General features: G+C 39.2%; 1 protein-coding gene across 2 annotated transcripts in view; it reads left to right on the top strand.

Moving 5' to 3' along the window:
- Positions 1-24,474, top strand: part of MCCC1 (methylcrotonyl-CoA carboxylase subunit 1) — a 58,589-nt gene that overhangs the window by 25,536 nt on the left and 8,579 nt on the right. For both annotated transcript variants that reach the window (XM_045776603.2, XM_045776602.2), the window contains exons 9-14: positions 283-364; positions 7,912-8,039; positions 11,205-11,388; positions 13,701-13,810; positions 17,289-17,505; positions 19,198-19,284. In XM_045776603.2, the coding sequence (XP_045632559.2) occupies positions 283-364; positions 7,912-8,039; positions 11,205-11,388; positions 13,701-13,810; positions 17,289-17,505; positions 19,198-19,284 (808 nt within the window). The remainder of the gene's footprint in view (positions 1-282; positions 365-7,911; positions 8,040-11,204; positions 11,389-13,700; positions 13,811-17,288; positions 17,506-19,197; positions 19,285-24,474) is intronic.

Raw genomic sequence — 24,474 nt, 5'->3', positions numbered from 1 at the left:
TCATGAAAGTTCTTATGTAGGTACAAAGGAGATGGATACATCATTATGCTGAATAATATCTGCAGTTCATAGAAATTACTAACAGAACCATTAAACTTGGGTATGGGGCTGTTGACTGTGGTGTAGGGTGTGTTTCTTGATGAAATGTATAGCATTCGCTATTTATCCTTATTATGTCTTTAATGTAATATTTGATACCTAGAAATGCAATGTTGGATCTTAATGGAAATTTCCAGTAGGGCAAAGAACTAATGGAAATGTATTTTAAATATTTTTTCATAGCCTGGTATTAAACCTGAAATAAGAAAAAAGCTTGGAGAAGCTGCAGTCAGAGCTGCTAAAGCTGTAAATTATGTTGGAGCAGGTATGCTAAGATTTACTTTATTTTTTTTTAAAGATTTTATTTATTTATTCGATAGAGATAGAGACAGCCAGCGAGAGAGGGAACACAAGCAGGGGGAGTGGGAGAGGAAGAAGCAGGCTCATAGCGGAGGAGCCTGATGTGGGGCTCGATCCCATAACGCTGGGATCACGCCCTGAGCTGAAGGCAGACACTTAACCGATGTGCCACCCAGGCGCCCCTAAGATTTACTTTAAATAGAGGGGAAGAAGTAATCATTTGTTTATGTTCAGAAGGCAAAAGAAACTTACAACTTGTAAATCATTGTCTTTCAAGCAAATTATATCCACATTCAGAAATATATTTTACATTGAGACCCAGTATATACGCATAAGTATTTATGTCTATATATATGTATGTTTGGAAAAAAAAATTCACTAAACAGTACTTACCCTAATTATGTGTAATGCTATTTGATATTTTCTATCCCATTTTAAAATGGAATCACTAAAATAATTTCTTTTGCCTCTTTTAAAATTAGTAAACTTTAATTTTTTAGGTTCATAAGGAAATTGAGCAGAAAGTACAGAGTTCCCATCCCCACACTTGCACAGCCTCTCCAACTATCAGCATCCCACACCAGAGTGGTTCATTTGTTACAATCAACAAACCTACAGTGACACATCATTATCACCCAGAATCCATAGTTTACATTAGGGTTCACTCTTGGTATTGTACTTTCTATGACATTGGTGTGTAGTATACATTTGGAAAAATGTATAAGGACATGTATCCACCATTGTAGTATCATGCAGAGTACTTTCAATGCCTTAAATGGCTTCTGTGCTCTGCTCTTTATCCCTTTCTGTCTTTAACTCCTGACAATCTCTGATCTTTCTGTTGCCTCCATAGTTCTGCCTTTTCCAGAAGATCATATAGTTGGAATCATACAGTTTGTAACCTTTTAAGATTGGCTTCTTTCACTTAATAATATGCATTTAGGTTTCCTCCATGTCTTTTCATGGGTTGATCATTTCTGTTAGTGTTGAATAATATTCCATTGTCTGGATGTACCACAACTTATCCTGTCACCTATTGAAGGACACTTTGATTGCTTTCTAAGTTTGGCAGTTGTAAATAAAACTATTACAAAAATCTACGTGCAGAGTTCTGTGTGGACGTAGTTTGGTTTATTTAGGTAAACACCAAGAAGTTTAATTGCTGGATCATATGGTAAAAGTATGTTTAGTTTTGTAAGAAACTGCCAAGCTTTCTTCCAGAGTGGCTGTACCATGATGCGTCCTCACCAGCAGTGTATGAGAGTTCCTGTTGCTCCACGTCTTCACTAGCATTTGGTATTATCAGTGTTCCATTCTATAGGTGTGTAGTGGTATCTCATTTTAATTTGCATTTCCCTAATTGCATGATTGGAGTATCTTCTCATATGCTTACTTGCCATCTGTGTTTCTTCGTTAGTGAGGTCTGTTCAGGTGTTTTGCCCATTTTTTAAATTGGTTTGTTTGTTTTCTTATTATTGGGTTGTAAGACTCCTTAGTACATTTTGGATAGTAGTCCTTTATCTGAGGTGTCTTTTGTAAATATTTTCTCCCAGTCTGTGGTTTGTCTTCTCATTCTCTTGACATTATCTTTCGCAGAGCCTAAGTTTTTAATTTTAATGAAGCTTGGCTTATCAATTATTTCTTTAACAAATCGTGCCTTTGCTGTTGTACCTGAAAAGGCATCACCATACCCAAGATCATCTAGGTTTTCTCCTGCTGTCTTCTAGGAATTTTATGGTTTTGTGTTCTAGATTTAGGTCTATGGTCCATTTTAAGTTAATTTTTCTGAGAATGCAAGATCTCTGTCTAGATTGATTTTTTTTTTTTTTTGATGTAGACATGCACCATACACCATTCCAGCACCATTTTTTTAAAAGACTGTCTTTGCTCCATTGTGTTGCCTTTGCTCCTTTGTCAAAGATCAATTGACTGTATTTATACAGGTCTATTTCTGGGCTGCCTATTTGCTCCCCTGATCTATTTGTTCTTTCCCCAGTACTTCATTATTTTGAATACTATAGCTTTATAATAAATCTTGAACTCAGTGTCAGTCCTCCAACTTTGTTATTCTCCTTCAAATAGCGAATATTGAATTGGCTGTTCTGAGTCTTTTGCCTCTCCCTTTAAAAGACCAGAATCAGTTTTTTGATATCCACAAAATATCTTGCTGGAATTTTAATTGGGATCGTGTTGTCTCTATACATCTTGGGAGTTGGGAGAACTGACATCTTAACAACGTTGAGTCTTCCTATCCATGCACATGGAATATCTCTCCATTTCGTTCTTCCTTGACTTCTTTCATCAGAGTTTTATAATTTTCTCATATAGATCTTATAATACATATTTTGTTAGATTTATGCCTATTTCGTTTTGGGGGTACTTGTGTAGATGGTATTGTGTTTTTAATATCAAATTCTATTTGTTCATCATTGGTATTTGGAAAACAGTTGACTTTTATATATTAACGTTGTTAATATGTTATCACTTTTTAGTTCCAGGAAGTTTGTTTTTATTTTTTTGTCAGTGCTTTTGTATTTTTTTGTATTTTGTATTTTTCTACATAGACAAGTCATCTTTTTCATTTCTTCCTTCTCAAAGGTATACACCTTTTATTTCCTTTTCTTCTCTTACTGCATTACTAGGACTTTCAGTATGATGTTGAAAAGGAGTGGTGAGAGTGGACATCCTTCCCTTATTTCTTAGTGGGAAAGCTTTTAGTTTCTCACCATTAAATATAATATAATATAATATAATATAATATAATATAATATAATATAATATAATGTAATATATAGTACAATATAATATAATAATATAATATATAATATAGTAATATAATATAATGTGGGTTCTTGTAAATCTTCTTTATCAAATTAGGAAGTTCCTCTCTATTCGTAGTTTGTTGAGAGTTTTTATTATAGTGAGGTATTAGATTTCATCCAATGCTTTTTCTGCATCTAATGATACAGTCATATGATTCTTCTTTAGCTTGTTGATGTGATGGATTACATTAATTGTTTTTCAAATGTTGGACCAGCCTTCATACCTGGGATAAATCCCACTTGGTCATGGTGTATGCTTATTTTTATACATTGTTGGATTTGATTTGCTAATATTTTGTTGAGGACTGTCGCATCCATGTTCATAAGAGATATTGATTTGTAGGTTTTTTTTGTATGATCTTTCTCTGGTTTTGGTATTAAGGTAATGCTGGTCTCATAAAATGAGTAAGGAAGTATTCTGTCTTCTATGTTGTGGGAGATATTATAGAGAATTGGTATAAATTCTACCTTCAGCGTTCAGTAGAACTCACCAGTGAACCAATCTGGGATATTTTGGAGGTTTTGGAAGTTATTAATGATCATTTCAACTTCCTTAGTAGATATAGGCCTATTCAGATTGTTTCAGAGTGATTTTTTCTTGTGTGACTCTTGGCAGATTGTGTCTTTCAAAGAATTGGACTGTTTCATCTAGGTTATCAAATTTATGGGCGTAGAGTTGTTCATAACATACTTTTTTTTTTTTCATAACATACTTTTAATATCCTGTTAACGACTGTAAGACCAGTAGTAATTTCCCTTCTTTCATTTCTTATATGAATAATTTGTCTCTTTTTTTTTCTTAAACAACTTGGCTAGAAGCTTATGTATGTTATTGATCTTTTCAAAGAATTGACTTCTGGTTTTATTGGTTTTCTCCATAGATATTCTGTTTTCAATTTCATAGATTTCTACTCTATTATTTCTTTTCTCTTTCTTATTTTGGAATTAATTTGCTGTTCTTTTTCTAGTTTCCTAAAATGGAAGCTTAATTTTAGATGTTTCTTCTCTTCATATATATGGATTCAGTGCTATAAATTTCCCTCTAAGCTACTGCTTTCAATGCATCTCCTAAATTTTAAAAAGTTGTATTTCTGTTTTCATTTAGTTTAAAATATTTTAAAAACTCACTTGGGATTTCTTCTTTGACCCATGTGTTACTTAGTACTGTGTTATTTAATCTGCAAGTATTTGGGATTTTTCCCCAGCTATCTTTCTATTCCTGATTTCTAGTTTAATTGATTTTTAATTTAATTGTGGTCTTCAGAGCAAACATTGTGTATCTATTCTTTTAAATTTGTTAAGGTTTTTTCTGTGACCCTGAATGTGGTCTGTCTTGGTGAATGTTGCATGTGAGTTTGAGAATATGTAATCTGCTATTGTTGGATAAAGTAGTTTATAGACCTCAATTATATCCAGTTTATTGATGGTGCTGTTGAGTTCAACTATGTCTTTACTTTTGTGCCTGCTAGATCTGTCCATTTCTGACAGAGGGGTGTTAAAATCTCCAGCTGTATTTGTGGATTCATCTGTCTGCATTTCTCAGTTTTTATCCCATGTGTTTTGACACTGTCTGCTCAGGTGCATACACGTTAAGGTTCGTATGTCTTTTTGGAGTATTGACCTTTGTCATTTTCCTTTTCTCTAAAGAACTTCCTTTAACATTTCTTGCAGGTAGATCTACTGCCAATACATTTTCTCAATTTTTGTTTATTTGAAGCAGTTCTTATTTCTCTTTAATTTGGAAGGATAACAAGATAACAGATACCAAGTTGATGATTTTTTCTTCACTCAGGACTTGAAGTAGCACTCCGCTCCTCTTGTTTGTATGGTTTCTGAAGAGAAGTCATATGTGATTCTTATCTTTTCTCCTTTATAGGTAAGGTGTTTCCCCTCCACCCCAGATTCTTTCAGGATTCATTCATTCATTCCCTTTTATTTTCTGTACTTTGAAAACAATATGCCTAGGTTTAGGGTTTTTTGGCATTTATCCTGCTTGGTGCCATCTGACCTTCCAGAGGTGTGGTTCAGTGTCTTGACGTTAATTTGGGAAAATTCTTAGTCATTATTGCTTCAAATATTGTTTATGGAACTTTCTCTTGTATTCTTCTGGTATTCCTATTATGTGTATATGTTACACCTTGTCTAGTTGTCCACAGTTCTTGGATATTCTGGTTTGTTTGTTTTTTTTTTTTTTTCAGTCTTTTTTGTCTTTGCTTTTAGTTTTGGAAGTTTCTGTTGTCATATTTTCAAGGTCAGAGATTCTTTCCTTAGCTGTGTCCAATCTACCAATGAGCCCACCAAAGGCATTCTTCATTTCTATTACAGTGTTTTGATTTCTAGCATTTCTTTTTGATTCGTTCTTTGAATTTCCATGTTTCTGCTTCTGTTATCCATATGGGCTCTTGCATCTGTCTTCTTTTTCCATTAAAGCTCTTAGTGTACTAATCAAAACGTTTTTAAGTTCTTTGTCTGATTATTCCAATATTTCTGTCATATCTGAGTCAGGTTCTGATGCTTTTTCAGTCTCCTTAAACTATGTTTTTTGCCTCGTCGTATGCCTTGTGATTTTTTTTCTTGATAGCCAGAACTGAGGTGCCAGGTAAAAAGAAATGTGGTGAAGAGGTCTTTAGTCGTGTGGTGGTTGGCGTGGGGAAGGGGAGGTGTTCTGTGGTCCTAGGATTACATCTAAGTTTTTTGGTGAGCTTGTGCCCTGAACTGTGAATTTCCCCAGTGCATCTCAGTTTGTTTTTTGCTTGTTTTGATTTATTCACTTATGGGGGACAGGATGGCTGGAGTTGTATATTTTCCTTCTTCCAGTTATGTTAATTAGGCTCTGAGGAAACCCCCATAGTTTAGGCTCTAGTAAAATAGTTCCCTTGTGGACAAATCGTGTTCAGAACAGAACAGAACCCTGGCATACTTCACATGATTCCTTTTCCCCTTCCGCTGCTAGAGGCTCAAGGGGATTTTTCTCCAGTATTCACAGTGAGGACCTGATAGAGCTTCTGGAAGTAAAACGCAAAAGTATGGGGGGCTGTCCTTGGAGTTTGCAGCTCAGAGTTGTCCACACTGAGCGTCCAGCAACTCGTCAGTTACAGCCCAGTTTTTCCTCCTCTGGTACTTGTTCCCTTAGAAGTTTAGTTCATGGGTTTCTGTTCCAGTAAGTTGTGAATCTCTGTATTTGCCTGTCTGTCTCTGATTAAGGGGCAGCAGTTTGCCCTGTGACCTCATATCTCTGATGGATCCTGAGAAAAATTGTTGATTTTTCAGTTTATTTGGCTTTTTACTCTTGTCAGGTTAGAATGCTGACTTCTTAGCTTCTTATGGACCAGAAACTGGAAATCGTCCCTAAATTTTTACAAGGCACTCATGACCTACAGTTTGAAATATAGTCTAAATTATATGGAACTAACTTTCAACTAAGTGAAAAAAACTCAAACACGAAACACTACGTAGTATATGATTTCATTTATGTGACATTCTAGAAAAAACTATGATTTCCTGGAGCCAATGACCTGGGGAAGAGACCGACTACAAAGGGGAACAAGGGAACATTTTGGATGATGGAAATGTTTTGCATTTTCATGGTAGTGGTGATGGTTCTATGACTGTATTCAATTGCAGTTGAAACTCAACATGCTTCCCTCCTTAAAATGGATAAATTTTATTATATGAAATTATATCTTAATAAAGTTGGGAAAGCTATAGCTTTAGTTGCTAAGCAATCTTCCAGTGGATCACCGGCAAAAGGACTTTTAAAGGAGACCTCCAAAGCCCACAGTCTGGAGGAAAAAATGTTATTATATTTTTTCTGCTGGGTTAGAGTGAGATAGAATGTCCCAGTGTGAGGTTCCAGGGCTCTTGGTGCACCGAAGCCGTGACACATCGTCCAGCCATGTTCTCCTCGCTGCAGCAGTTGAGACTGCTCATAACTTGGGCTTACCATTTGCTCAAAACAAACATACTTTTCTATTACCAGATTTCATGTGGCTCTCTATTTTTTATTAAGAATCATTTGCTACTACAGGGGCGCCTGGGTGGCACAGCGGTTAAGCGTCTGCCTTCGGCTCAGGGCGTGATCCCGGCGTTATGGGATCGAGCCCCACATCAGGCTCCTCCGCTATGAGCCTGCTTCTTCCTCTCCCACTCCCCCTGCTTGTGTTCCCTCTCTGGCTGGCTGTCTCTATCTCTGTCAAATAAATAAATAAAATCTTTAAAAAAAAAAAAAGAATCATTTGCTACTACAAAATGTGAGATATTTTCTTCACAAAATGCAAAATGTTTACCACTGAATGGAGGTAACATTAAAAGTTGATGTGATTTGTTTCTCTCACTGGTTTCGGGAGACAAGCCATAAGAGACTCTTAACTATAGGAAACTGAGGGCTGTTGGAGGGGAGGTGGGTGGGGGGATGGGGTAACTGGGTGATGGACTTTAAGGGGTGCACGTGTTGGAATGAGTTGTATATACCTTATATACAACTGATGAATCACTGAACTCTACCTCTGAAACTAATAATACACTATATGTTAATTAATTGAATTAAAATAAAATATTTAAATTTATATATTATAATATTTTAAATATTTAAAAATGTATTAATAAAAAGTTGATGTGATACATCATAGGAAATTTGGATTTCTACTGATTATATACTACTGAAATGTGACTGTTGTATTTTATCTTTTAGGAACTGTGGAGTTTATTATGGACTCAAAGCACAATTTCTTCTTCATGGAAATGAACACAAGGCTGCAAGTGGAACATCCTGTTACTGAGATGATCACAGGAACTGACTTGGTGGAGTGGCAACTTCGGGTAGGAATATTTTTTTCTGTTAAAGATCAGTCTTGGGAATATATTGCCTGCTAGCCTCCTCACTTTGGACAAGGGTTCAATTCTTGGTGGTTGTCATGAGGACAGGAAAATGGGAAGTTAAAGATGATATTTCATTTGTTGCTGTGACATTATTGTCACTTTATGGACTCAGATTTCTAACCAGTCACTTACCATCATTTCTCTTCGGCATGGGGCAGCCTCAGGCGAGGGGCAGGTAAGCTGCTGCCACTTAGGCTTTCTTGTGACCACATTATCTCAACATCAAAGCCTCGTGCTGTACCTGAGGCCACATTATTCTGGGCTGGGCCATCATTTGATTTTAGAGGCAGGACAGATGCTAGCTCCAGTGAAATGATCTAAGGAAGAGCTGGTAATGGTCTAGACCAATTGAGTGAACCACATGAAAAGTGCTGACTTACACACTGTTGCTGGCCTGTGGTAGGATAAGTATAGCCCATTCAGAATAAGTGTTTAGAAATTTTTATAGCATTTTTGACATTGCTATGATATGTCAATGTAACTGTATGTTACAAAAGTGTAAGTCTATAATTGTTCCTTTGTTATAAATAGTTTGAGAAGCACTGGCCTGAACTAGAGTTCCACAAAGCATATTCCTTCAAATAAGAATAATATCTTAGTCTGTTTTACTCTCATTATTGAAAACAATTGATTTTATAGCCTTTTTTAATATGAAGAACATGTTTAAGTACTATAAATACTTTTGATTCCTGTAGAATTCTTGGTTCTCTATATATTCTGAATCTAAATATTTTTGTGTGTTGTGATGCTAAAGTCTTGATTTTGATAATTCTGTCTTTTCAGAACGTCTGTGGACAATAATATGATGTTCCCTTTGCTGGTTCCTTGGGGATGATTGGTGGTTTTAATTGAACCATAAGATTCTTTGAGGCCTCTGTAGCCTTGGGAGCTAATGAAAACCAAGCACATCAGGCTAGTAAGTGTTAGTAAGTGATGGGAAAATTGTAGCAGATTTAGAAAGTTTTGGAAAGAGTGCTTCTGTTTCCAGAATTCAAGGAAAGGGGGGACATTTTTCTTTTCTGAAGCAGTAGCTGAGAGAGTCCAGAATTTTTTTTGATTGATTGATTGATTTTTAGAGGTGGTGGGAGGGGCAGAGGGAGAGGGAGAGTCTCAAGCAGACTCCACAGTGAGTGCAGAGCCCAGTCGGTGCAGGGCTCAATCTCACGACCCAGAGATCTCGACTTGAGCTGAAACCAAGAGTTGGATGCTTAACTGACTATGCCCTCCTGCGCCCCAGGAGTCCAGAATTTTGGAAATCATGATGGATAAAAGGTTTCTAGGGAAGGAAAGAGAAAGCTTTGGACATAAGGGGAACCAGTAGACTTTTATTTCTTCATCTCAAGAAATTGCAAGAGCTTTGAAGGCCCTTTAAAAAGAGAAGTAGGCTTTTCTTATCTGGGGAGGAATTCTAGAACTGATGGATACCACTGGACCTCATTTACAATGTTCAAGACATTTTGGAGTCTGGCTTCCAGGCAGAGGTAAAACAAGGGGCCTCGCCATTTGGTGAGTTAAGAGTTCAAGCTCCAGGACCAGCCTCTGGAGTCGAGGGCTCCCTAGAATGAGGCTGCAGTAATGTCAGCATCTCGGCTGCAGACGCACATGGGGAGCCATGTCCGGGGGAAGCTGGGGAAACATCCAGGGTCCAGGAGTTCCAAAGAGTCAGTGTCTAAGCCTGGGCGAACTCACGTGGCACAAAATTCCAAGGCATGGTTGGGGCCTGTCTTTCCTGAACCCAGATAGAAGCCAACCTGAGAGGAAAATAGGCAAAGATAAGCCAGGTTGAAATGGGGCTATACAGTCAGAAGTAAGGTCACATCTTGAAATACGGACACATGGTCCTTCTTTTCCTTGTTTCTATCAAGACAAATAGAATTCTTTATTAGAACATTAAAAAGTATTTCATTATAAAGGATAAGAATGTAATGACAATAGCTGCACTTGTGTAGTGCTTACTGTATGCACTTTTCTCTGAAGCATCAAGAGGTTAAGAAACATGCCCAGAACAGAGTAAGTATAGACAGAATTTGAACCTGGGCAGTAGGGCTGCAGAGTCTGTGGTTTGAAACACCACATCATAAAGGCATTCAGTGTAGTCCATTTTCCTTTCACTCTTAATTGCTATGGTTCCTGATTTTTCTTATCTACAGATTTTTAAAGAGATGACGCCTTTACCTCTGTTTCGTGCTTACCTGCTTAGTTCCAAGTGGTGCTCAATTACGTAGTTTCTTCCCCTGTATCTTTTCCTTTCTCAGTTTGTCCTTTTCTCATCTTGGAGGAAAACTTAAGGAGAGAGTAGAGAGAGAGAGTGACAGCGTGTCCTCCAAGAGCCTTTTCCAAATTATACTAGTCGGAGAGAGAGCTTCGTATTGGTACACAGTACTCAGCATAACTGTAGTAATGGTAAACAATGATGGTCATCCTGTTTGTAACCTGGCGTCACGCGATAGGAGTTAACATAACAAAATTGGAAAACCATCATGTTCCTCTTCTTGTATTGCTTTATCACTCACTTGTGATGCAGGTGACAAAGATGGGGGCGCCTGGTTGGCTCAGTCGATAGAGCGTGTGACTTTTAATGTCAGGGTAGTGAGTTTGAGCCCCACATTGGGTGTAGAAATTAACTTAAATAAACTTAAAAAAAAAAAAGGGTTAACAAAGATGACGAATGCCACACTTTAGCCATAGCTCTGAGTGTAGTCCGAAACACCAGCTAATAACTATAAAAAAAAAGATTGGTTTGGTAACTGAGCACTGATGTTTTAAATGAAAACAGATTATCTTGCCAGTAAGAAATTTTAATTGTAATTACATTGAAAAAACACTGATCTTTATAAGTTAGTCATCAGTTCACCTGCTTTTTCTACTTAAAAACTCTAGAAACCCATTGTAATTAATACATTAATTCCAAGCTGCATTTGTTTTTTAACCTATTTTTGTTTTTGCCTCAAACTCAGGGAGGTGGATAAAATAATAGTTTTTATTTGGCTTCGTTATAAAGCCCAAATGTACATTTTCCATGGAAAAAAGGCAAGACCATCAACTTCCCAAGTCTCACAGGTTCTATAAGGGGGATTTTCATAGAAGCACATCTTCTTTTACCAGATTGCAGCAGGAGAGAAGATTCCCTTGAGCCAGGAAGAAATAAGTCTGCAGGGCCATGCCTTTGAGGCGAGAATATATGCAGAAGATCCTGACAATAACTTCATGCCCGGGGCCGGGCCGTTGGTGCATCTCTCCACCCCTCAGGCAGACCTTTGCACTAGGATTGAAACTGGAGTGAGACAAGGTGAAGTGAAATAAAATGAAAAGTCTTGGTCTTTTTGAACTTTCCGTGATTATTTCCAGATGGTGTCTTTTCCCTGTGTCTTGTGGAAATGTTGAGGATGTTTTAGAGTAAAGGACTTAATTGATTTCTCATTAATCTTTATTTTTCTTTCTGGAGTAGTTATTTAAAAAAAATAGCTAGTATTTTTAAACAACACGCCCTTTGTTGAACTGTAGCAGTACTTGTTCAAACCTAAATAACAAACATTTTGTGCGTGCTGTTTTATATTTCTACTCTGCCTAGTTCTGAAAGTGATTTAAGTCACTGATCCCCACTATGCCCAATGCCCTCTGCCTTCAAGGGACTTAAAGTCAAGCTGGAGAATTAATATATAAATTCAGTGCAAGCTAAACAATAATAAAAGAGATAAAGAGAAATAAAAAAATAACAGCGCAAGAGCTCTCATAGCGTATGATTAACAACAATGGTCATAACAATTATTTAGCATTTACTCTATACTGTATACCTTGTTCCAGGTGACTTTTTTATATGGGCTGCTTTAACCGTGAGAACTGCGAGTAGGTGTTACTATCACTGCCCAGATGAGGAAACCAGGGCACAGAGAAGTTAGGTGACTTGCCCAAGGTCACCCTTAGAGCCAAGATTCAGACCCAGTCTCTCTGGCTCCAGAGTCCATGCTGTGAGCTTTCCTAACACCTTGACTTTAGTTGCCAGAGAAGTTATCCTGATGGTGAGTGATGAAAAGCAGTTCTCAGGATTAGAGGTTATGTTAGGCCCGTATAGCCGGGACACATTTCGAAGAGGAAGTGTGGAGTGCATTTGAGTAGGCAGACTGAACAGCACACAGAACAGTGAAGAAAGGAGAGCCTAACTCCAGGTGTGTTGGAGGAACTCTAGGAAAACGTGGGGCTGGAGAAAAGGGGTCAGGATGGTGAATAGTTGGAGGGGCAGCTGGAGGTACAGGTTGAGAGCAGATCACAGTGTCTTGAAAGCCAAATGAGGGGTCAGGACCTCTGGAGGACAAATCGGAAGACTTTTGAGAGCTCTGGCTAAACCACAGCAAGATTTAATAGTCAGTAAATTTTTTGAACTTAACAGCAGGACACTTTAGACGGAGAATAGAGAACACTCGCAATGGAAAAGAAAGACTGTTCAGGGCAAGCAAAACTTTGCGTAACTTATTACTGAAGGTGCTCAGGATAGCAGAGGTGTAATTCCGAGAAGGCTTCCCAGATTCATATCTCGGCATTCTTATCTACTCCAAGAAGCTTCCCCAACCCTCCTCTTCTGTGTTCCCTGAGCCCCTTGTGTATTCCTTGGTCACTTTCCTTATTATATTGTTTTTACAGTAACCTTTTACTCCTTGTCTAGTTTTCCCATTATATTATAAGTTTCTTCCATGTTATATTTGCAGCGCCTTGCTCAGGCCTGGGCCTAGAAATGTTCAGTATGTGTTGGTGAGTGATGGGGTGGATAGGTGGGTGGTTGATGGATAAGGGAGTGTAATCTAACCCCTTGATTTTATAGATGAAGATCCTGGGGTTCAGAGGGGTCAAGTGACCCGCCAGAAATCACACAAAGGTCCTAGCACAGTATTCTTTATAACATACCACATCCTTTTGACTTGAACCATTTTTAACCTTGAACCATGAGACGTATGTGGTTCTGTTTGTTTGTTTGTTTTAACTACTCCAGCCAGAAGCTCGGGTAGAACGGGCAGGCTTACAACTGGGTCTTCATGCCCATGGCCCTGAACTGACGGGCTGTGTGGTTCAGATTCTTGTCTCTAAGACTCCGTCTTAGTAGTGATGGCTGCTAGTTGTTTATTGGTTCTGCTGGGTATGGCACGTGGCCTTCCATTGTCTATCCTCCCAAGAACCCACCAGGATCGTAGGATTATTATCCGTATTTTTCTGATGAGGAGACTGAGGGGTGGAGGGAAGGGAATGCTAAGGGCAAAAGTGATTGTGACAAGAGAGGGTAGAGGCAGTTTGACTTGACTTCCAAAATGAGAAGGGAAAAGCGGGTTCAGAAGAAGATAGGATGGGGAAAGCTGGCCTGTGTGTCATTGGATCAGTTTTCGGGCCTGGTGCCCTTGGATGGCCATACTCTCCTCAGACTTGTGGTAGTTTTTAAACCTCTGCGAGCCTCAGTTCCTCATGAATAAAACAGTAGTAATGATGTCTATCATCCAAGGGCTCCTGAAGATTAAGTGTGAAATGAGCATAAAGCCCCAGCAGAATGTCTTGCGTGCCATACTTTATCACTTTGAGTTTTGACTTGGAGCGGTTACTGTGGTTTTTCAATTTCAGGAGATGAGGTTTCGGTGCATTATGACCCCATGATTGCGAAGCTGGTCGTATGGGCTGCAGATCGCCAGGCGGCCTTGACGAAACTGAGGTACAGCCTTCGTCAGTACAATGTGAGTGCCCTGGGGCCATGCTGGGGACCCTGATGATCTGTGTATCTCCTCAGCCAAGTATGTCTGTCATGCCTGATCAGCCTTGGTCAGCTTATTTCCACCAATTACCCAGATGTCAGGAACAAACTGATTTCACATTCCCATGGGTCAAAATAGAGTTTAATGACTTCTTGATTCAGCTAGAAAAGAAAAATTGCAGGGCTAAAACTGTTAATGTCAGTGTTATACTTCAGTGAAATCTGATATTAAATTCATATTCATCCTCTTAGATAAGGCCAGCTACACAAGTGTGGTCTACAGTCTGGTTTTATTTTCTCCAGAGGAAAATAATTATATTCAGTTTTATCCATTTAACAGAGTTTGTTGCTTTTTTGTAGCACATTAATTTCCTTGGTACAGTAAGCCCCAGACCACACTGATGTCACTTCATAGAAGAATTTCTTATTAACCTGTGACATCCGAAGTGTTATATGTCACTAATTTGACCAAACTTCTCATCCCCCACCTACACTGGTCTCCTTGCCATTCCTTAGACACACCCAGCGTGGAGCCATGTGTTCCTATTCTCTCTTCCAGAATGTTCTTTCCCCACATGATCACAGGACTCCCTCCTCACCATCCTCAACTCCTGCTCACTTCAGAATCCTTCCCAGGCTGCTCCTTTTTTTTTTTAAGATTTTATTTATTGAGAAAGAGAGAAAAAAGAGTGCACACAAGCACAAGTGAGGGGGAGGGGCAGAGGGAGATAGAGAGAAAGAATCCCCAGTAGACTCTGCCCCCGACACAGGGCTTGATCTCATGACCCTGAGATCATGACCTGAGCTGAAACCAAGAATCAGACGTTTAACGGACTGAGCCACCCAGGCGCCCGTCCATTTTTTTTTTTTAATTAAAGTATAGTTGATGTACAATGTTATATTAGTTTAGGTGGACAACAGAGTGATTCAGTTCTATACCTTACACAGGACTCACCACGATAAGTGTAACTACCATCTGTCACCAAAGTTATTACAGTATTATTGACTATATTCCATATGCTGTAGTTTTTATCCCTGTGACGGGTTTATTTTGTAACTGGAAAGTTGTACTTCTTGATCCCATTCATCTGTTTACCTTATCCCCTCACCACCTTCCCCTCTGGCAGCCACCGGTTCTCTATTTCTGAGTCTGTTTCTGTTGTGTGTTTGCTTTGTGTTTTAGATTGCACATGTAAGTGAAATCAAATGATACTCATCTTTGACTTATTTCACTTAGTATAATATCCTCTGGGTCCATCCATGTTGTTACAAATGGCAACATTTCATTCTTTGTTAGGGCTGAGTAGTAGTCCGTTATGTGTATGTACCACATCTTTATCCTTCATCTATGGATGGACACTGAGGTTGCTTCCATATCTTGACGATCATAAAACATGTTGCAATAAACATAGGGTGCATATATCTTTTCTAATTCGTGTTTTCATTTCATTTGGGCAAGTAGCCAGCAGTGGAATTACTGGATCATATGATATTTCTGTTTTTAATTTTGGGGGGAACCTCCATACTATTTTCCACAGTGGCTGTACCCATTTACCTTCCTACCAACGGGGCATAAGGATTCCCTTTTCTCCACGTCCTTACCAACACTTATTATTTCTTGTCTTTTTTATACCAGCCATTCTGACTGGTATGAGATGATATCTCATTGTGGTTTTGATTTGCATTTTCCTCATGATGAGTGATGGTGAGCATCTTTTCATGTGTCTGTTAGCCATTTCTGTGTCTTTTTTGGAAAAAAGTCTGTTCAGGTCCTCTGCCCACTTTTTAATTGGATTATTAGGGTTTTTGGCGTTGAGTTGTAGGAGTTCTTTATATATTTTGGATATTAGCCCCTTACCAGGACATATCATTTGCAACTATCTTTTCCCATTCTTCTGCCATTACCTTTTCATTTTGTTGATGGTTTCCTTCCCTGTGTAAAAGCTTTTTAGTGTGGTATAGTCCCAGTAGTTTATTTTTGTTTTTGTTTCCCTTGTCTGAGGAGACATATCTATAAATATGTTGCTAAAGCTGACATCTAAGAGATTACTGCCTATGTTTTCTTTTAGGAGTTTTATTGTTTCAGGTCTCACATTTAGGTCTGTCATCCATTTTGAGTTTATTTTTGTGTATGGTGTGAGAAAGTGGTCCAGTGTCGTTCTTTTGCCTGTAACTGTCCTGTTTTCCCAAAACCAGTTATTGAAAAGATGGTCCTTTCCCATTGTATATTCTTGAGCCTCCTTTGTCATAGATTAATTGACCATATAAGCATGAGTTTGTTCTGGGCTGTCAGTTCTGTTCCATTGATCTTTGTATCTATTTTTGTGCCAGTACCATAATGTTTTTATTACTACAGCTTTGTAGTGAGCTTAAAACCAGGTCACCCCATTTAAAATAGGGCCCTTTACTCTTTTCTATCCCCTTAACCAGCCTTATTTTTCTTCATAGGGCCTGACATCATATTAGATATTTGTTTATAGATATTGTCTGTTATCTGTCCTTAGAATGTAAGCTCAGTGAGGTTTTGTTCCTCATCGTGTCCCCAGTACCTGGATCAGGGCCTGGCACCTAACAGTGCTCAGTAAATGGCTATTAAATGAATGACTGGATGAATTAATTAATGAACCCAAGCCTCGGATAGCTGGTTTTACCCTTGGTCCCATTTATTGGGCATATGTGGGTTCATTTTATACCTTTTCATTTTTTTTTTAAAGATTTTATTTATTTATTTGACAGAGAGACAGCCAGAGAGAGAGGGAACACAAGCAGGGGGAGTGGGAGAGGAAGAAGCAGGCTCCCAGCGGAGCATGGAGCCCAATGTGGGACTCGATCCCAGAACTCTGGGATCACGCCCTGAGCCGAAGGCAGACACTTAAGGACTGAGCCACCCAGGCACCCCACCTTTTCATTTTTATATCAGTGTGTAAAGTTCGGATTTTAGTGTCAGAAGGAAGTTCCTTTTAGGTCATTTGATCCTCTCCCCTCTCAGTGTAACAATCCTATTCTCTGTTTGCAGTCTTCCTATTTTGTGGGAGTATTCTGAGCAGCAAGCCTTCAATATCTTGCAAATAAATCTCATTTAAGTTTCTTAACATTTATCACTTTCCTAGCCCGAGTCAATTAGATGTCTCCATACTACCTACCAGAACATCATTTCCTATGTCCTCTGTATCATAAAGAGTCAAATGTAGCTACTACATTTTAAAGTGTATCATAAAATGCAGTTGTAAGTGTCCAGTCCACATAGATAGTGATGGGGAAGTGGGTTTTTCTGTTTTGTTTTGTTTTTCCTACAAGTGGTCCTATTGCCACCAGGTGGTACCTTAGTGGGTTTTTTATTTTCCTTGAGAGTTGTCCGTAGTAGGAAATACTTCGTACATAGAGCAGATGCCATAGAAACGATTTTCTGAACATGTCGTTTTCCCCACTCACTGGGGACGTGGGCTTTATTCTCTTCCCAGATTGTCGGACTGCACACCAACATTGACTTCCTCCTCAGCCTGTCCGGCCACCCAGAGTTTGAGGCTGGGAACGTGCACACTGATTTCATCGCTCAGCACCACAAAGAACTGTTTCCCAGTAGGAAGGCCACAGCCAAGGAGTTTTTATGCCAGGCAGCTCTGGGTCTCATCCTCAAGGAGAAAGCCGTGTCTGACGTTTTCAACATTCAGTCACAAGGTATGGAATGCTTTTCTCTTTGCTCTGCTTGTTCAGAGTCTGTGACTAAGCATTGGAGGTGCTTTGCTTTCTTGATGCCGCTCTCGCGTCCCTTTTCCTCCTCGGTGATTGACACCGCCCTCTGCTAATGTGGTTTTTAGGGTGAAGTAGATTCGAATAGCATGGATGTGCCCGTAAACACTTCCCAACCCGTTGAATGTAACTGAACTAATTGCCTAGCAGCGTTGAGATGGATCTTTTTTCAACCAAACACTAGTTCTTCCTACACCCTGTGCTGACTCCTTCCGAAGCTTTTTCAATTCGCTGCTCCTCGGGGGCCTACGTTATTGTACGTTCTAGACCTGTGGCCACTTCCTTGGTCCGAGGGATGAAGCAGCACTGGAGACTCTCAGATTCTCTTGGGTTACCTGAGATTTATCGTTGCGTTATTTCCTCCTTTTCCATTCTGTGATCAAATTTCTGACGAACTAGAGACCGAGGTACTTCCTCAAATCAGAGAATCTGAGCACGGGAGGGACTAGGGCAGAGATTCGTCACGGTTGCCACACGCGCATACCCCGCTACGTTGTTGCTCAACCTCTTCTTAGCACCTCAGGAAGCTAGAAATTCGCAAGGAGAACTCATTAGCCTGTTATGGTTTCAGTCAGTTCTTCCTGTAAAAGTTCTTCCCTCTAAATTGAGCAAAATCTGAGCTCTCCCAAACTTGCTCCAGAATATTTACTGCAGGCTAACTCTGACCTTTGAAGCAAACAAGAAAAAAAAAAATTAATCCACTTATCTCTTCATTATTTTTAGGATTATTATATTATAGGATTTTATTGTTAGGATCTTTAATTTCTAGATTCATTCAAGAAAGTTATATTGAAAGCTTAAAATATGTAACTACAGCTTTAGGAGATGTGTGCTCTATTCTCATTTTGTCCTTTTACACGACAGGAGATGCCTCTAAATACGCCACATGGCGTTCCTAAGCCTGAACACAGCATGGTTAGAATCAAGTAGCCTCTTTTTTCTTTTTTAAAGATTTTATGTATTTATTTGAGAGAGAGAGAGAGAGCACGAGGCGGGGAAGGTCAGAGGGAGAAGCAGACACCCCGCTGAGCAGGGAGCCTGACGTGGGGCTCCATCCGGGACTCCAGGATCACGACCTGAGCCGAAGGCGGACGCTCAACCAACTGAGCCACCCAGGCGCCCTAGAATCGAGCGTCCTCTTACTCTTTCCTTCCTTTTTACACTTTGTAACCGGCACACGTATGAGCTTCAGAAGAAATGGCTTCAGCTCAGCTCTGCTCTGACTCCTGGATATCGTCCAACAGAGGATGAGCGCACAAGCCTGTGGGCGGGACGGGTGACGCAGAGGGAGGCGAGGCGGGAGGAAAGTAGTGAGTGGTGGACATTTTGGTGACCTGGAATGCATTTGCCCAAGAAGGGGAGACCACTGTGCCACTTACACCCCCAGAGGAAGTGCGCTTAGGCTGCAAATACTCTTGATTTTTCAGAGAAGCTGGAATTTTTCATATGACATTTCCTGAGATGTAAATGAAAGTATCTAATTTAAATTTAAAGCTGTAGGGACAAAGAAGACACATTTGGGCTGCCAGCACAGGGCCAGTGTTTTACGTTTTTTTTGGTAGGGTATGAAGTCAGGCTTGATGTTTGTAAATGTGTTGCTGAATTTTAATTTTTTTCTAGATCGGTACTCGCCTTTTGCATCCAGCAGTGGAAGAAGACTGAATATCTGTTACACCAGAAACATAACTCTGAGGGATGGTAAAAACAGTAAGTAATGTTTTATTAAAAGAGGAGTGTGCTTCATGGAAGTAGGTCACATTCACCTGAAATAAAAGGATCCACCAGTCACGGATCAGTCAGTTACATTTTTTAACTCCCTAGCTTAACCACTGGTAGGAACACCAGGATTGATTGGCTTGGGTGGTACAATGAGTGGTATTTTTCTTCTTTTTCCTTTTTCTATATTTTGTAAAAATTTGAAAAACGTGTCATAAAATATACATAGCAAAATGACTAAATGAAATATGCCAAGATGTTAGGTGACCGTTGGGTAGTGGGACCTGAGGTGATTTGTGTCCTCTCCCCCCAACCCCACAACCCACTTCTTTGTACTTTCTTTGCCTTGCAGTTTTTCTTCAGCAAGAATGTACTACTTTTAAATAAGAAAAACAATATCCAAAACTACTCTAGGGGGTAAGATTACCCACCACTCAGGCAGTGTTTCGGGTATTGAGGGGTTATTGAAGGGGGTTATTGAGGAGCTATGATATATTAAGTGCCCAATTGGGCACATGTAACTTTTTATCTTCACCAAAATAGGGGCACCTGGGTGGCTCAGTTGATTAAACGTCTGCTTCAGCTCTGATCATGATCCCAGGATCCTGGGCTCGAGCCCGGTGTCTGTTGGGCTCATTGCTCAACAGGGGGTCTGCTTCTCCCTCTCCCTCTGCCCCTCCCCACCACTTGTGCTCTCTCTCTGTCTCTCCCTCAAATAAATAAATCAAATCTTAAAAAAAGGGGCACCTGGGTGGCTCAGTCGTTAAGTGTCTGCCTTCAGCTCAGGGCGTGATCCCAGGGTCCTGGGATCGAGCCGCGCATTGGGCTCCCTGCTTCGTTGGGAGCCTGCTTCTTCCTCTCTCACTCCCCCTGCTTGTGTTCTCTCTCTCGCTGGCTGTCTCTCTCTCTCTGTCAAATAAATAAATAAAATATTTTAAAAAAATTGAAAAAAATCTTTAAAAAAAATTATCTTCACTATAATTGAATGAGGGGGAGTCCCTGCCATACCTGTGTATGGCCAATGAAACTGAGGCAGAGAAGGTGAAGTAACTTACTGAAGGTTAGTGACATTGACATCCAGCCTTTCTGACCTTGACTCCTGTGCTATTTTTACTTTTCCAGTGGAAAATTGATTTTTAATGGCAAACTAATTTGAGTAGGCTGAGGGTGGGACTGATTTATTGTAATTGAAGCCAGGAGAGACTGACATCAAAAATTTTAAATTTTTTATAAATTTGTGGCTGGAACAATGTACCAGAGGGATCAGAATCCCTTGATAGCAGTATCCCTCCTGCTGCAGGACAGTTTGCATGGGAAGCCAGATGGGGGCAGAGTCAGAGCTGGGAGGGCTGCATAACCTTGAATGTGAGGTGTCATTGAACTGTGAAAGCTCCATCATAGAAACGTGCCTACCAGGTAGAACAGAATCCTCCTGCTGGTTCACGGCAGTACCCTCCTCCCCAGACAGAGTAAGATCTTCTTTATCTCAACTCTGTGTAGACATCTGTTCAGTTTTTAGCAAATTCCTTTTTCACAGAAGTTGATTGGGTTACAGCTCTTGAGATATTTTTTCATCCTGAGCCTGGATGGTCATTACCTTCAATGTATCGAGTACATGGGGAAAAAAAAGTTTGCAAACATCCCTTACAGAGTAGCACTCTACAAATGGTTAGCCTGTCCATTTTATGCTACTGTGTTTAATCATGTCATTCTAAAAACAGCCCCTCCAAAATCAGGGCTTATCTTACTTTAGACTCCTATATACTGAATATAAGTATCAGTAGCAGTAAAGTTTCAGTGGCCTTTTCAACCTAAATTAAACAGAAAAATCGCACATGTGATTAAGATTCTGATGAGCCAACTGTGTTATTTGGTATGGAGAGCTTCACCAAGGCACTTAGCAGTGTTTTGAACTACAGTGCATTTCTTGGAAATTTTTAAAATTTTTAATTAAAAATGAATACATTATTGAAAACCAGCATGATTGCTGTTCACTACGTCCTTCTGGTAGTCTTTCCAACGATAACCCAGGCCCGAATGTAACAGCGTTCAGAAATGTTCTGGTGGGTCTCTGATAAATGCTAACTGACAGTAGCTATGGCTTAGTGAGTACACCAAACAGGAAGTTTAAGGGCCCAGAAGCAGTTATGGACCTAAAGTAGAACCAGCTCTTAACGATCTCAGTGAGAATGATCAAGTATTTTAAATACTTAAGGCTTGAAAAATATTCCTACTTTGCTGCTAGTGGCCATGCCTCACAAAACCCTGCCCTACCCTCAATAATAAGAATAAGAATAATAGCTAAGATTTATTGAGTGTTTTATATATGCCAGATACTAAGTGCTTTCCATGGGTTATTTAATTATCGTTTTCAGACCAGGCCAATGAAATTGATGTTATTATTAGTGTCAGCTTTATAAATGGGGAACCAAAGCTTAGAGAGATTAATAATTTTCTTAAAGTCATTCCAAAAGTAATTGGTGGAGCCGGAATTCGAAACCACACTCTGGGGTATATGCACTTACCTAACACTGCACCATGCTACACACTTCCATACCTTATTAAATATATAAGAGGATGGGGCGCCTGGCTGGTTCAGTCTGTTGAGCATGCAACTTGATCATGGGGTCGTGAGTTCAAGACCCACGTTGGGCTTAGAGCTTACTTAAAATTAATTAATTAATTTTACAAATAGAGAAATAAGAGTATGTTTAACGTTCTCTTGTGGAGATCTAGAGATAACTAGGGGAGGGAGGAGCAAGTTCAGTTACCCTGTAACATATGAGAGAATTTATTCTCTTTGGTGCAATTGTAAATGGAATTTTCTTTATTTCCCTTTCTGCTATTTCATTATTAGTGAATAGAAATGCAGCAGATTTTTGTGTGTTGATTTTCGTATCCTGCAATTTTACTGAATTCATTTATTAGATCTAATAGTTTTTTGGTAGAGTCTTTAGGATTTTCTATGTATAGTAACATACTATCTGCAAATAGTGACAGTTTTACTTCTTCTTTATCAATTGAATGCCTTTTATTTATTTATTTTCTTGTCTGATTGCTCTGGCTAGGACTTCCAGTACTATGTTGAGTAAAAGTGGTGAGAGCGAACATCCTTGTCTTGTTCCTGACCTTAGTGAGAAAACTTTCAGCTTTTTATCATTGAGTATGATGTTAGCTGTGGGTTATCGATAGATGAATGGATAAAGAAGATGTGGCATATATACACGATGGGATATTACTTAGCCTTAAGAAAGAATGAAATCTTGCCTTTTGTGACAACACAGATGAACCTAGACAGTATTATGCTAAGTGAAATAAGCCAGAGAAAGACAAATATCATATGATTTCACTTGTATGTGGAATCTAAAAAATAAAACAAGTGAATTAACAAGAAAGAGAGAAACAGACTCGTAGAGAACAAGCTAGTGGTTGCCGAAGGAGTGGGGGGCAAGTGGATGAAATGGTGAAGGGGATTAAGAGGTACACACTTCCAGTTATAAAACAAGTCAGTCACAGGAATGAAAAGTACAACATAGGGAATATAGTCAATAATATTGGAATACACTTATGGTAAGCATTTCATAGTGTATGTAATTGCTGAATTAACTATGTTGTATACCTGAAACTAATTTAATGTATGTCAACTATAATTCAAATTTTTAAGAAAAATTTTTAAAAGAATTTATAGGGTTTTCCTGGCAATGTGTTTACTATGATTCTATTGGCATTCATGTCAGCTAAATACTTTTCATATTTCATAAATAGAAAAAAATCCTAATCTGGTATAATTGGATGCATTTTCTCTTAAGAAGGGTTAAAATAATATTGGCAAGATGTAGGTTGGAGAAGTTTCATTTACTCATATGTTCATTACAAAGTTTTCAAAAAAACAGATGTCTGAGTAATTTGAAGAGGAAACAAATGATGTCTTTGTCCCTACTTTTCCCTCTTAAGGAATTTACCATCTAGCAGAGGAGAAGTGGGTATGTTGGGAAGATAGATGGTGTGGTGGTTAATAATGCAGACCCTGCCTGGGGGGCACAGTTGGTTAGGCGTCCAACTCTTGGTTTGGGCTGAGGCCCTGAGGCACCTAAGGGTCGTGGGATCGAGCCCCGCATCAGGCTCCACAGTCAGCACAGAGTCTGCTTGGGACTCTCTCTCTCCCTCACCTCTGCTCGTCCCCACTGTGTTCTCTCTGTCTGTCTCTGCTCTCTTTCTAATATAAATAGAAAAATCTTTAAAAAACTAAAATAAGCTAAAAATAATGCAGACCCTGGAGTTAGGCTCTTATGGGTTTGATTCTGGTTCCTCTGTTGTCTGTGACCCTTGGGCAAGACACACACTCTCTGTAAGCATCAAGTGTCCTCAGCTATGAATGGGAATGATAGTGATAATTACTTCCTTGAGTTGTTGTGGATACTAAATGAGAAGACACATAGAAAGCTCATTGTGCGGCGTATAGCAAGCAGTCAGTAGACATTAGCTGTCGTCATCATCATCATCATTATTATTATTAAACTACCCCCTCCCTACTATTGAAACACAAAGTGGATATATGTGTCACATGTTAATTTAAAAAAGTTGGGAAAAATAAAAAAAAAATTTGTTAAGTTGGTTGCAGAACAATATGTATAAGAATATACTATTTTTATTAAAAAATATAAGTTTGTGTGTTCTGAAAGGACTCACATTAAAGAGTTTAATAATTGTTACACTGGGCAATAGAGAGGACTTCCCTTTTTAGTTTATATACTTCAGTATTTGACTTTTGTGAACAGTTTTATTTTTGCACTTTTTTTTAAAACTGCTGATAAAGAGAAAAATCACTCTATGATAAAACTGGATGAGGAAAGAATCATAATGGTGTTTTATATGCAAACGTCTATCTAGTTCAGAGAAGAGTAAATTCATTCCAGCTAGACAGACTTTTCCCAGGGACCATGAGTGAGCGTGACGTGAACACAGGGCGAGGTTTCAGTTGGTGTGACTGGGGACTGGCAACATAGTGAAGGAGGGGCATGAGCAAAGAGGCCCAGTACGGGGAAGACTGGAGGCGCATATGGAGAACATCAACTGGCCCATTTTCCCATTTGGTTGTAATATAGGACCATGTAGAAGAATGGTGGGAAATAAAACTGAGAGTTACAGGGCCTTCAATACCAGGCCAAGTATTTTGAATAT

The sequence above is a fragment of the Ursus americanus genome, chromosome 4, assembly GCF_024610735.1.
Source record: "Ursus americanus isolate L20-20 chromosome 4, mUrsAme1.1.p, whole genome shotgun sequence".
Classification (NCBI taxonomy): Eukaryota; Metazoa; Chordata; class Mammalia; order Carnivora; family Ursidae; genus Ursus; species Ursus americanus.
The sequence above is the reverse complement of the archived record's forward strand: the minus strand, read 5'-3'. Positions and strand labels throughout refer to the sequence as shown.